General features: G+C 44.9%; 1 protein-coding gene and 1 long non-coding RNA gene across 2 annotated transcripts in view; one reads left to right on the top strand and one right to left on the bottom strand.

The window, feature by feature from the left end:
* The window catches only part of skia (v-ski avian sarcoma viral oncogene homolog a), a 64,588-nt gene extending 58,174 nt beyond the window's left edge, over positions 1 to 6,414 (bottom strand). The window contains exon 1 of the mRNA XM_067527420.1: positions 5,087 to 6,414. Within this exon, the coding sequence (XP_067383521.1) occupies positions 5,087 to 5,992 (906 nt within the window). The 5' untranslated portion in view covers positions 5,993 to 6,414. The remainder of the gene's footprint in view (positions 1 to 5,086) is intronic.
* Positions 6,415 to 6,608: 194 nt separating this feature from the next.
* LOC137139740 (uncharacterized) lies at positions 6,609 to 11,172 on the top strand. The gene is made up of 3 exons (XR_010916384.1): positions 6,609 to 7,983; positions 8,491 to 8,683; positions 8,827 to 11,172. It is a non-coding gene; the product is annotated as an uncharacterized lncRNA (long non-coding RNA).
* Positions 11,173 to 14,879: the final 3,707 nt, after the last annotated feature.

Consider the following 14,879-nt stretch of genomic DNA (forward strand, 5'->3'; position numbering starts at 1 on the left):
TATCTGGACACAGCTAAACTAGAAGTTCACCAAAATAAATGTCTACAACTGAATTGACATAAATACAACTTTGCAATACTTGATTATTAAATTCAGAGCTTTGCACCAAAATGGAAATTGGATACAAACTCTTAATTGTATGGGCCTGAATGAAAGCCACCAATCTCCTTGCACAGCAGGTTTGTGTAAAAATTTTGTAAAAAGTTTGACATTTTCAAGAGGTCGCATGCCAAAATTAACACACTCGAGGTGGCGATGCTTGACGTGTCAAGTCACAGTAAAGTCAGACTCAAACAACAAACAACCACCGAAAACTATGGCTTTCTATATTCTTTCATGCCTTGCATACAATCAAGTCCCAACTGGGAAAATCCCCTTTGTTCACAGGACTTTAAAGGCTTTGAATTAAACTGCTTCTGGCAGGGACACACACTGTATGGAGAGAATCCCTGCACTTAATTCATTTTCTGCTGCCGCTTCAATGCCAGCCAACAACACAACAAGCTTTACAATACCTGTGATGCTCTGCCACTCTCTCCCTGCTCATGTGCGTCGCAGCATTTTCCCGTCTACGGCTGCGGTGGAAACAGGCTGAGACATATGTTTAAAGGCCCATCGAAACCACGTCGAGGACTTTTCACTGTCCCTTAAAGTTTAGCCAGGGACTCTAAGTGCAAATTCACTCTTAACAGCATGTAGGAAAGGAAAATTAAAGCCATTTTGTAAAAGTGGTAGCAGAGGTGCAAAGTAATACGCAAATGTTTCACACAAACATGAGTCCTAAAACACCCTCTTTTCAACTGACTTTCATTTCAAGTAATCCAGGCCCTCAGTTTGACCCAAAATGAACATGTATAGCTATATTCTTGGCAATAGCACGCTGTTAATTTCAGAGCCAACTAGCCAAAGACGTCCACCAAGGAGAATCTTTCTGTACTGGCCCGTCTCTCCGGTTTAACTGAGCTGGAATGGAGTTTCCAATCACACTTAACATGAAGACACTTGAATGTCAATATGGCATTGATCCCTCTGACCCAGTCATCGCCTGTATCGTGGACTGGCTGTGCTCCATTAGAAACCGACTGCCTGGCAGCCTGAGTAGGCAATATAACTCAAAGGCCAGAGTGAAAATTCAATGGAATACTGTTGGACGGACAAACAGTAAATGCAGTGCAGACTGAAACAAAAAATAAATTAAAAATTTTATTTTTTAAAAGAGCATGCAACCAGGAAAAAAGTGAACCTACAAATGTTTGCAACTCTCACATTTTTCCATAACTACATAAAAATAGATTCTTTCAGCTGCCATTTAAATGCACAGCCACCAGCTGTTGTCCCGTCCACTGTGTGGACATGGCTGGCTGTCGGCAGGCTTGGCCAAAGCTGCGCCTTGCATATGAAACAGGACATGGGCCCATATTCCCTTGGGGAGTTTACTTCCTCTGAGCCCTCACCACCACCACCACTTCACCTCCCTCCTGAAACGGGCAGCCCCCTTTTAGCTGGAGGCCAGATATCCTGAGCAGTAGTGAGGGCTTCTCAGGAGTGGGGGGTGGTTGTGGAAGTTAAAGAGGAACTTTTCGCTCGTGCACATTACAGAATAGCAGACAAACATTTGAGTGCAATGCTTTAGAACAGTGAGTTGTTTTTTTTTTTTTTTACAATGATCAACAGGATGAAGCATGGACACAGCCTGCAGGATTACAGCTATTGGCTAAGAAGGTTTATGTGTTTACCATAGTGTTTTCAGCCGTGAGCATCAGAGGCGTGCAGGGCTGCTGGTGACATGTTTCAATCAAGCTTAGTCAGAAGTGCTTTTATACTGTATAACATTTATGCAAAACATCTTCCCCTCTGTGAAGGAACGGCACGTCTGGAATGTAAGCGCAGACTGACACTTGCCTGTCTGGCAAGTGTCAACTGAAAACAATGCTGTGCCCAAATCCGTGGCTTCAACAAACCATAGTAGCTTTTGAAAAACTTGGGTAGATTTTATAGGATCCATGCAATTCAGGAAGGAGCCGAAAAAAAAAGAAAAGAAAATCTGACATTTGTAATTTGCTGGTTTTGAACCAAGCATGAGTCAAGCCTGAGCTGGCTCGACAGCAAACGCCCCCCTCTCCACTCTCTGCCCCCGATTCGCTTTCTCATATCTCCCGTACACAGACGGATTGTGTGGAAATCGCATCATCTTGGGGCTGAATTATAAAGTTAGCAACACACCAAATCTGCAGCCACAATCTTTATCTAAACATCGTGATGCGGAAAGCCACTGATTATGTGTGCCACCCACATGAGTACCAGCCAGAAACCAAAAAGACTTATAGCTCGGGGTTGGCACGAGCAACTCAGAGACGTGTCCCACACCCAGCATGTAAACTAATTTAGACTATTCAATAGCTTGCTGCACTCGCTCGTTTCTGTTTACAATCAATGCTGTGGCTCACATCCTCTAAGATAAGAACAGAGAATGAACTGTGAATTCACGCTTCTTCCACAAATGCAGGCATGCTGCAGAAAGTGAAAAGCTGGGTTTTTTTCTCTCTCTCTCTCTCAACAGTCTATGATTCAGATGTATGCATGTGTGTGTCTCAGAGGGAAGCTCTCAGAGGCGCGTCTGCAAGAAGGGAAGTGCGGCAATATCGCTTCCTGTGTCTGTCTGCATGCGAGACTGCTGCTAACACTTTTGTAACACCCTCATTAATATTCACAGAGACGCCCAGTTCCTTGGCTTGACAACACGCAGATGACGGCATTTTATCCTGTGCTAAAAGGCAGAAGGCAGCGCTACTCAGTCTAGCACTTTGCCTCACCTCCTGCTTCATTTTCAAAGCGCCTCACCTGTGCAGAAATGTGCTGACAGAGTGGAGCTATGTTGCTGTAAGTCTAGCAATATTCCTCAACTCCTACCCAGCATGTATTCCCTCATTAGCGTTTGTTGAAACAGAGCACTTGAGGAAAAAAAAAAGAAAGAAAGAAGAAGGCGAATTAAAAAGCGGGGTAGAAGCTCAAATGCGCCTCAGGCTTAACACTTGGGTGCCCCGTCGGCACTTATGAAAATAGAAGAGGCGCCTGAAAGTGGGGGTCCTTGAGGTGTGCCCACTCGAGTCTGAATGAAAGTGTGTGCCAAGAGTGGATATTCACCATGCATGGCAGGACTTTGGCACTCTCTGCACTTCAAGGGTCTCCCTGATTTCTCTGCCTTTGTCAGATTTCTCTGAAAGAAGCCTCAGAGGAGGGACTGAGAAGAGAAGTTGCTTGTAAACACTTTTGCAGTTGCTTTCTGCGCCTCATCAACAAGTCTGCTGCCCCTTAGAAGCCTCGTCTGGTTTCAATCAAAATGGAGTAAAAAGTAGGTAACAGGGGCAACGATAAGGGCAACACAGTGGATTTGGGTGGTGGGTGGTTGGTCTGGGGTAGATGCATGTTGTGGGGAGGAGGGGGATGGATCCAATGTTTGCTGAATGCTCCCCTTTGTTGGGATCATATTATGTTTCCACCACAATACTTCTAAACCCTGCTTCATCAGCTCCATTCATGTGTAACAGTTCATGCAAATGCAGGCACTAGCCTTTTTTTTTTTTTTTTTTTTTTTATAAAGAGGTGAAGTGGGGGGTGGGATTCTTTTAAACCAGTCTACCACCCAACTACCCTCTCTGCAGACGCCTGCCTGCACACCACGGCACAGGTTATAATCCCTTCATACGGCATTATGGTCACAAAGCCCAAAAAGCAAAGCTGGGGGAACCGTGGAGAGCCACATTCACCGTCTAAGCTACTTCATTCGCTTGGGGAGTCGTGTTTGTGCACGCAAACACCACAGGAAACACACATGAATGTTCTAAATCCAGCGTTTCAGAACTATCTGAAGTTATTTAAAAAAAAAAAAAGAAAAAAAAAAGAGAGAGAATCAGAAGATGCAGATAAAACCAGAGGAGAAAAAAAAATAGACTGATAGTAGCGTTGATTAAACCACAGGAAGCCAGACACATGACAGCCAGATGAACGTTGTGTAGATTTCATGTGACGCAAAAAACTCCAAAGGCAGACACACACATACACATACACACACACACACACACACACACACACACACACACACGACATTTGTCATAACAACAATAATCCCACAGCTGACCAAGTGTGACAACCACAAATTCTTCAGCAATGAACAGTGTGTGTGCGCGTTTGTGTTGAAGTCAAAGGGAAATTGTGTTTAATCTGAAGTAGGGAAGAATTATTTTCTCACTTCCATCTGAATTTGGGTTTAATGTGCATACCCCCCCCCCCCCCCCCCCCGACTCATTTGTTGTTAAAAGAGATTGTATTTACAGTACGAGCCAATAAAAGTGAGCCTCAAAGTGTTTCACAAGCAAATAATGGCTTTATTGCCACCAGGAGCATTCGGTTGTCACTGCTGGATGAGGCCCAATTAGTAACAATTTGGCAGTGATGACCAAATAGTACAGGAAAATGTGGGGTGGGGGGGTGTTGGGGGGGGGTCACTGAAGCCCTGATGGAGACATATTACACAACAGGCGTCCATGTAAGATTTAGAACCCTGTGAATTGAGGAAATGTGCAGGTGGCAGGTAGAATGAACCCTTTTTTATGCATTATTCATCTTATTCAGTTTCATGGGGCCCATGGGGCCTCACACACACACACACACACACACATCTGGGATTTCCAGGACCACAGGCTGAGAAAGCCCAACTATGAAACCAATATATACAACATACCCCCCAGCTGAAACAATTTCTAGTGGTATGCAGTGGAATTTTGATGAGCCTCCCTAAACACTAAAACACTTTAAGTGCAACCAGGTTCCATCTGCACGGACCAACCCCCGAACTATTAGTCCATTTCATGACCTTTTTTTCTTTTTGTTTACATGTATTTTTACATTTCATTTCCGAACAAGCTGTGAGCTGCTGAGAAGAAGGAATGGGCCACACTGCATTTGGGTGAAAAGGATCGAACTGGCTGAGCATCTTGAGGATGAGCAAAAGAAAAACAAATGTCCAGGAGCTGCAGTGCAAACGGGAAATTCATATCTCAAAGCTTTGACATTAAGACCAACTCACCCTGGATGATGCTTTCCTCTTGTACTTGTTGGCGAAGTCAAATTTCTCCTTGATCTCGTCCAGGAGCTGCTCCAGACGGGCTTTCTCCTCTTTCCCCGTGTAATCCTGGCCCAGGAGGATGTATGCCCTCCAGTTAGCCGAGTCGAAGCCCCAGTGGCAAGTCCTGTTCTCCTGCGCCTTGTGACTGTGCACCACGAACTTGTGGGTCGGGTACATGAGTCTGCAGTCCATGCACTGGATGCACGTTGCGTTGGGGCTGGTGTACAGCTCCGGCACGAACAGCCCCTTGCATTTGCCGAAGCACTCGTGGTAGACTTTGAAGCTCCTCTCGGTGAGCTCCAGCTCCAGGGTGGCTCCACTCAGCTCCTTCTTGCAGCGCGGCGGGTATGCGCCTCCGTAGATCAGGGCGTTGCACAGCCGCTCTGCGTCGGTCTTGGTAATGAGGCCGCAGGACGGTGCCGAGAAGGGCAGGATCCCCATGACTTTGAGGATCTCCAGCTGGTCCGCCGTGCACCGGGAGCAGTAGATGTGCAGCTCGTCGCACACCGAGTTGATCTGCTGCAGGGTGAAGTCCCGCAGCACGGTGTTGAGGATCTGCGGCAGGCAAAGTCGCTTCTCACCGCCGACCACAAAGCACGAGATGGTCTCGCCTTCCAGCACCGTCTCGCACCTCTCCGTGGAGCGGTCCGACGGGATGAACAGCGGGCCCGGCATCACCGGCGGCGGCAGATGCTGCAGAACCGGCTCGGGCTCCTTGCCGTCCTTCTTGAAGAGGAGCTCATGCTGCCAACGGGCTGAGAAAGCCGCCGGTCCGCCCAGAGAGCTCATAGAGCTGAGGTGAAACTGCTTGAGAGTTTGTTGCAGTCCCGGATGAGGTTGGAAGCTCTGCCGACTTACAGTCTCCATGTTTTTCCTGCAACTTCGAACGCGTAAATCCGGGAATCACAACTATCTATCCGTCCCTTAGCCTGGTAAATCCACGGTGTCCCGGAATTGACAACGAATTCGAAACGCTTCATCAAACATCCAGTTAAAAAAAAAGTCCCGGACGGAGAGTTTACGGTCGTATCCCCGTGACTAGTGAGTGAACACCGGCCAGTTGCTCCCTGCAGCGGGTCGCCGACTGTCCATATCTGAAAAAGCTGCCGTCCAAAAGCAAAACTCCACGGCGGCGAAAAGTTCCGTGTGGCGAAGCCCAAAACTAAGTGGGCGAAAGGGAAACAAAAAGGGGGAGTGATGGGTCGATGCGGCTCGATAAAAATCCTTATTTGAGGCTCTTTCCGCTGTCGAGGACTGCAGCAGTCCACACCGTCTGCCCCCGCAGTTCACTCTGACGGTGCGGAGATGAGGAGTCTGAGAGCCTGCCTGCCTGCTCGTGCTCGCTCTCTCGCGCTCTCTCTCTCTCTCCACTCTGTGTATGACGCTCTCTCCCTCGCGCTCCGTCTAGGTCTCTCTCTCTCTCTCTCTCTCTCTCTCTCTCTCTCTCTCTCTCTCTCGCTCGCTCGTTCGCTCCCCCCCTCCTCCCCCCTCTGTGTTTGTGTGTCTGGCTCAGTCATTGAATCCCAGCCAGGAATGTGAGGGACTCTGCAGGCAGGCCGGGCTCTTCCAGGAACAAGCCGTCACCCCTCCCCCTCCTCTCTCCCCCCCCCCTCCCCCCCCTCCCCTCTGCCGTCCTGCAGAGAGCGGAGAAGAAGAAGAAAAGTGGCGACGGGGCGAGAGAAGACGTGTGCTGAGTTCACGGGGCGTAGGACACACTTCCATTTAAACTGTCTAACAGAGTAACTAAGCGCTTCACACCAGTTCACTAGTTCACTAGCACTCGACTAAAAGACAAATATGCAGGACATGTTCAACTAGTGTAAGTTGTACTCACCTGGCTACATTTAATTTACTGTATAGTCTTGACTTTAGTCTGTAAAAGTGCCTTGAGATGACTTTGTTGTGATTTGTACTTGATACTGTACTTGAGTAGTTTTGATGCATTTGCATGTTTTGTTATTTTAAAGACGCAAATATCATACTTTTACTCCATAACATTTATTTGAGAGGTGCATAGTTAATTCTTCGGGTTGTTACCAACAGATACTAATACAAAGTAAAATAACAAATCATTTCAAAACATATGAAAACAAGTCAGATGTTTCCAGCCGCAACGTCAAAGTGATGAACACCTGAATGCATCAATAATTACACTCCAACAGGTATTGGTAGGTACACATAGCAAGTACTTTTACTTTTGGTAGTTGGAGTATTATTTTGAGAAAATACATTTGTAGTTTTACTTAAGTATCCTTTTGAATGTAAGACTCTTACTTGTGCCAGGATATTTCCACGATGAGGTAGTGATACTTTACTTAAGTAAATGATCTGAGTACTTACTACAACACTGTGAACTGCTATAGGATAATTTTAATCACACTAGTGTGAGTCTTTCCCCCCCGCATTAAGCATTTTCGTTTTATTTGATGAAATGATCTGACTAGTTCTTGCATCACTGAAATCCCTGCTTCAGAGTCTGGTGCTTAAACAGAAATTTTAATCCAAATCAATAAAGCAAGGCCTTCAAAGCAGGAGGGTGTTAGAAGTGTTTTCTTAAGCTATCTTGCTGACTTGTAGCCTACATTTTCTTCCAGTTACTGACTCGTGTAATTAATATTTTGGCACCCGAGTGTTGACGTCTACGTCAGAAATGTGGACATTCTTGAAGGTGAACGGGATTTCCCCGCAGCAAGTTCAGATTTCCTATCTTTTCTGATGAGCGCTGAATGTATCACAAGGACAGCGTGTGGTTCACGGCTGAGAGACAGAAAGAAAAAAAAAGAGGATGGGTGGTGTTTCAGCTAGACAGGACAAATTTAGCTTTGGAAGGGGAAACGCAAACTGAACGACTGACTGCGGTTTGTTTATTTTCCCTTCTGCATGAATGTGTTAAAATTGTTTGGCAAGTAGCGGCGAATAAACAAGTTTCATGTGTTGGCGACCTTGAGAGACGATCTTGCTAATGAAATGATGAGAGAGGATTTGTTTTTGTATTTGTTTATCACAAATCAGCCATTAGAAAGTTTTATCGGGCGCTCTAATCAGCGGCACACAAGACAGAAATAAGAATATATATTCCTTCCATTTCAGTTTTGGCTTTAATCAGTATAAATTGTAACATCTGCACAAATCTAGCAAAGCTTTGACATAACAGAAAGTGTGCGTAAGACAGAAAGTGTCATTACAGTTTCATAATTAGTAAGATGCTCATTGTTCAACTGTGGATAAATGATGCGTTTATGGCCATGCTGTGTAAAAAAAAAAAGAAAAGACTGGATTCTGAAATGTTCAGAGGAGCTGCAGAGTTGTTTCCAAGTCTTGTGAACAGAACAACAACGTTATCACATCTCTAAATCTCTGTTCAGGCAGAGAAGTTGTTGCAGTAAAAGGAGAAGTAAGCACCAGCACAGGGCTTGAACTGCAGAAGTTTGTGGGTCCAGAGTTCAACTCCAGCAGTCCTGCTGACTTTGCTGCTCCTGTGGCGTCCCCTAGCCAAACCCTGCTGTAACTGCAACTTGGTGGCAGAGGCCAAGACCTGGAAGAATCCTCAGGCCAGCGGTGAGTCTGGGGGACAAATGTAGCCGGCCAGACCCCCTATTAAAGCCATAATAATCCTAGATGGGGGGGTGTTAATTTCAGCCACCGCTGCTTGTTTATTTATTGAATTAAGTGATATTCATGTCAGCATTTGTGTTCTACAGGGTAAAACTGCAGGTTGTCCACTGATCGACTATCTGGTCCACTGGGCGGTGGGTGTTCTCAGGTCCCCTCGTCGGATCAGGTCTCTCTTTTTTTGAAAACGAATTCACGGAGGCCTGGTTGGGCTAAGTCCCGTTTGTAATGTTTAGCCTGTTTGAGCTCCCTGTGAGACTGCGAGACAATTTTATCAGGTTGGTCCACAAGCATGTTGACAGAGACTGAGCAGTGTCCCCAACAGCACCAATGAATCCTTAGTGTTTCTCTGCACTTTGAGTATGATGGAGTTGTCTCCTGAAACCTCATCATCATGTCCTGAGACAAATTGCACTTGGCCTGAAGACCTGAGCCTTCACAGCTGGGGATCTGGTCGACTACCTTTAGGTTCCTGGGATGGAATAATCCATCGTTAACAGTGTGTTTCAGTGCTTCTCTTTACGTCCAAAAAATGCAAACGGTTCAATGATCTTTTAAATTTGATGTCGTTCTCAGTGTTGAGAAATAGCGTGTGCTGCACAAATCAACCATGCAGTTTAAGGAACTAATATTTTCAGTTTTAGCTGGAGGTGATGACGGTGGCAAAAGCGTGTCCTGTTCATCTGATTCTGACAGATAACCTCAGGAAGACCCGAACCTTAAGACAGCATTTGTGATGATGATCTCTAAATCTGGTTTCACGATTCTAACCTATTTATCAACAGCCTGTTTGAATCAGGATGTGGTTAGAATAACTTTGTATGACACGTTGGATGGAAGTTTGTGGTTTGTGGTGTCAGAGGGCATCGCATGGTAGAACTACTGTGGCAACACGAACTCTGCGTCATATCCAAGCTGTGCCATCAGGGGGTTGCGAGGTTTGGTGGCATGTTGCCTGTTTCAAAACCAAAACCTGTGCTCACTTACTGGAGCTGTTTTCTGGTTACGCTGTATAGATGAAGAGGCTGCAGAGATGCATTTCGCTGATGGATAAACTCTCCCTAAAACTGCACTTTTCAATTCCTGCTCCTCTACAGATGAACTGCCCATAAGCAGGAGCATGCAGTGGTCAGCGATGGTTCCAGTGTTGGGGCTGCAAGCCCGGGCTCTGTCCCAGTCGGCTGGCAGATAAGAAACCTTTCCTAGTGATGGGGGGCTGAACCTGTGTTGGGTCTATCAGACTGGCACAGAGCCATCCTTTCAGCCTGCTACAGGCTGGATGGGAGCCTATAGTACCACACTGGCATATCGTATCCCAGTCTGTGCTCTGTGCATGTGTGTGTGTGTGTGTGTACACATTAGGTAGCAATGGATACAAGTGATACACAAAGGTTGTGCCTCCTTCGGGCTTCTCATCCCCCCAAGGCAAAGCTAGCAGACAGTACAGAATGTTTACTGTACCAAGGCTCATTTGAACACTTCCCAGTTCTCAGCGTGCAGCGCTTGTCCTATTTGTGATTTTCGAGAGCTGCAAAGTCTAGTGTGCGAGGATCTTCTTTCATGATGTGGCCACAGCTCCTAATCCTCTCCGTCCTTTCTTCATTACATTAAACACTGCATTGTATACTGTGTGAAACTGCATCCACATTTGCTACAAACTAGTTTGAAAACCCTTTTCCTGCAGTTGCATTCAGGAAAACTCTGACATCACAGTTTGGGCAAGGAATCAAGGCAGCCTGCCTATTTCCACACCTCCACACAGCCAGCCAGTCGCTGTGTAATATGATTGTCAAACGGTTTGGTTTGGAAAGTTACTAGAGTTCTCAAGCCTGCCTGAAATTCCACTTTCTGTCAGAGTAATCAACACAGTCTTTGTTTGAAGAGCCTCCGACTGCTCCCTTCTCTTCAGGGGAGGACCACCCAACACAACGTACACAACACACAAATAAATGTCGTGCAGAATTGGTTGTGTCTGAACTCCTCGTTTAAAGCAGCAGGTTCAGAGAAGAGGGGTTTTTTTTTGGAGTTAGGGGCTGAAATTGCAGCACATCATGAGGGAATTTCCAATTTTTCACTTTGCTTACGATGTGCAGTTTTTCTGCTAAGATAGTTGCAAAAATAAATCTGACTGCGTCATCTACGTTACACAACGTACAAACTGTAAATGTTCTGGGCTTTTCTACCTATTGGTACTCAAAGCGCTTTACGCTGCTTCTCATTCACCCTCACGCACCGATGGGGGAGCTGCCATGCTGCTGGCCAACACTCACCGTGGGATTGGAGGACGACTGCTCTACCTCCTGCGCCACAGTCACTCCTGTCTTAATCAGTATTGTTTGGACAGCTAAGCTAACTTTATCACAAAATGTTCACTTTACTTAAAAAAATCTAATGTAAGCTAAGTTGCTAATCTATTGAAAGTGAATGTAACGTACTGTTTGAGAGGAAACTACATGAAAAATTAGAAGTAAGGCTACTTCACTAATGCAAGTAGGTTTATTTCTGAATCGTTGGTTTATTTATGATGAATTGTTTTAAGTGCAAATACTTTGCTAATAAAAATGGACTCATTTTACTGCAGGCTGACAGACTGGTTTGTGCGCTGCCTCACAGCTAAGAGGTTGTGGGTTCGCAGGTGCCTTTCAGTGTGGGGTTTGCATGTTCTCCCTGTCCCTGATTAGGTTTCCTCCAGCTACTCCAGTTTCTTCCCGCAGTTCAAACACATGCATGTTAACTGGTGTTAACAGGTGAACTGGTGACTCTAAATTGCCTGTAGGTGTCAATGGCTGTCGGTCTCTGTGTGTGTTGACCCCGAGATACACTGGAGAACTCTTGGTTCTAGTGGTCTGGGTTGGGGGTAAGGCACTGAGTTCAACATAAGCCTTTATCATGGTTAACATTCTCATTATTATTGTACAAATGAACAATGTAATATGTACTAAAAACACACAGGAAGTTTCCATCATGAATGTCTTCTCCGAACTACAAAAAGAGTCTCAAACAATGCATGCTGGGAAGTCTGCTGGTTTTCTTACTTTAAAACTTCATTTAATCAGCCGCAGCAGTTTCTTCATTCAACTAAGTTCAAACTAAGCCAATGTGCCCATGCAGTGATGTCCAGTAGAGAATCAGGCCTGATTTTAATGCAGTTCCGCCTGAGGGACCAAAGATCATCCAGGTTTGACCTTCGGCCTTGTCCCTGGCCCACAGAGATTCTCTGAATCATTTGATGATATTATATACTGTAGATGTTGTCTTCGCAATTTTACAACCTTTCAACTAAGTTATAAGGCTTCAAGTAAAAGAAAACCTAATGTTTCCTAATTCTGACAATAGAAAATCAACCCATATTAACATAAACAACATATGAGATGTTGAGACATTTTACCATTTCATGGAAAATATTACTTCATTATGAATTTGATGGCACAAAAAAATGGAACAGGGGCAACAAAAGCCTGGAAAAGTAATTTCCACAAATCAAAAACAAATGGAGGTTAATTGGCAACAGGTCAGTAACATCACTGGGTATAAAGGAGCATTTCAGAGAGACAGAGCCTCTCAAATGTAACGATGGGCAGAGGTTCACAAATCTGTGACAAACTGTGTCTAAAAATTGGAAATTATAAAAGTGTTTTGTGGTCAGATGAATCAAAATTTTAAATTCTTTTGAGAACCATGGACCCCGTGTCCTGCGGACTAAAGAGGAGAAGGACCATGCAGCTTGTTATCAGCAGACAGTTCAAAAGCCTGCACCTCTGATGGTGTGGAGGTGCATTAGTGCCTATGCTGTGGGCAGCTTACACATCTGGAAAGACACCATCAATGCTGAAAAGTACTTAAAGGTGTTAGAGCAACATATGCTCCCATCCAGACAACATCTCTTTCAGGGAAGACCTTCAGTGAAAACAGCATGGCCTCGCAGGAGAAGAGTCCGGATGCTGAACTGGCCTGTCTGCAGTCCAAACCTTTTACCATTAGAAAACATATGGACTGTTGAGCAGTTAGAATCCTGCATCAGACAAGAATGACACAACATTCATCTTCTAAACTCCAGCAACTGTCTCCTCACTTCCATGACATTTACAGACAGTTGTTAAGAGAAGAGGGGATGCAACACAATGGTCAACATCACCCTGTTCCACCCTGTGTTGCTGACATCAAAAGTCATGACATGGAAAAGTGGCCAGAGTGTGGCACTTGTCTCTGGTCATGTCCAGACAACTAGAAGTGAAGCAGCCAATCAGCTGGCAATGTGTTGCAGAGGGTGCGGTCCAAGTAAAAAATTGGAAAAAAGTAAGTTAGTTCAAGTTAAAGATGTTATAGAGGCCAATGACCTCCTCAGTAATGTATGCTAGTACTGGTTAGGTAATCGAATTAAACACTTTCGAGCAATATTTACTGAAGTTGTTTAGGTACTGTAAACTAATATGATGTACTTTGACTAAATAATACACCCCCAGATAGTAAACTTTACATTTTAAGTAAAAATCTAGTAAACTTGCTGATATTGGTTTATGGTAAATGGTCTTTATATTGGACTTTTCTACCTATGGGCACTCAAAGCACTTTACACGGCTTCTCATTCACCCATTCACACTCACAATCACACACTCATACATCGATGGGGGGCAACGCTCACCGGGAGCAACTTAGTTGGGGTTCAGTGTCTTGCTTAATTTTCCTTTGCTAGAATCTCTAATGTGGGGGCAGTGAAAGCAAGAAGGGCACTGAGTCACCACATTTCAGGAGGGAAAGCAGTAAGTGAAAAAAATGAAACCAAAGAGAAATTTTCTTGTCTCACTCCTGGAAAGAAAGGAAATAAAAGTGTATTTCCAAAGCTGAAACCCTTTCTTTCAATACTCTGGTTTATTGTAAAGTGCTAACTCTAATGAGGTATTCCATTAATACATTACAGTTCAAAAAGACTAAATGTGGATGTACCAGAGCTCCAACTCCACTTTTGAGTAAAGCAATATTTAGAAATCAACAACTACTTTTGGTGACTTGCAGACTAATTCTAATGACTGGAATGGAGTTTTTTTCTGTCCATGGTCAGCCATTGGTTGAAAAACCAAAACCGACTTTGAACTGGCCTGTAGAGAAGCCTCTCTGTCTGTCTCTCTCAGGACATCGAGGCTACCCTTCCTGGAACAAGTCCAAGGAATACAGACTAAAGCGCAAGTTCCATCTGCGGTGTTTAACAGTAACATCGAGACGTCTTGAAGTGGAGGCCGATCACATCCCAGAGGTTGCACTGAGATGGACTCAAGCAAAGGAAACCCTGCAGGACCAAAACTAACTTGGGTCAAAAGTGTGAGAGACCCACTAACCAAGAAGAAAGTAACTTTGGAGAAGGCTCATCCTGCTGCCAAGGAAAGACAATGATGAAGGGAGCTCACTGTGGCCATATGTCCCACATGGGAATTACCCTAAGTAATTAACTAAACAGCTGCTGCATCTTTAAACTATTAGCCCTAAAGGACAGTTTTCAAACTTGCTACAACCAGGGAGTCTTGAATGGCTGTTATCACTCTTCCCTGGAAAAGTTGGTTTCGTAACACTTTGCGTAGTTCTTTAACTTAAAACAGTTAAAACTGCTGCTACCTCACTTTTCTTCTCCTCATCATCTTCACCGTCGCCATGGCAGCGGAGCACAACACGACATCACGTGGGGTCGATTCTTTCCAGGCGCCAGATTGCTTTTTCCCAGAGTAGCACTATGTACCACAGGCCTGGCCCAGTGCTCTGCTTTTGTGTTTCTTCCCATATGTGGCTGATTGGCCAATATCAGCAGTTCAGCAGCAGTCCTCTTGGAATACTCATCTAATGGCAGCATTTCCAAAAGAAATGCTCTCACCTTATTTCACAGTGGCAGGTTGTCCCAGCGTGCTGTTTTCCGTTCGTTTAAATAATGCTCCTCTCTTTCCTTTCTTTTCCTTTCCTTCCGTTCAGTCCAGCTTTCCCTTGTCTGTTTTCCATTGCATAATTGTAGCTGCTCTCCGTTGGTCCCTCTCTTCTGGCCAACAGCTTAAAAGGCTCAGAAAGTCCCACCATTATTATGACTTCAACTTTCCACTTTTTGTGTGTCCTAGCAGAGGGAACAAAGTATTATTACAGTTAGCATTCTTGTATGATGTAA

Source organism: Channa argus, chromosome 13, assembly GCF_033026475.1.
Source record: "Channa argus isolate prfri chromosome 13, Channa argus male v1.0, whole genome shotgun sequence".
In the NCBI taxonomy this organism is placed as follows: domain Eukaryota; kingdom Metazoa; phylum Chordata; class Actinopteri; order Anabantiformes; family Channidae; genus Channa; species Channa argus.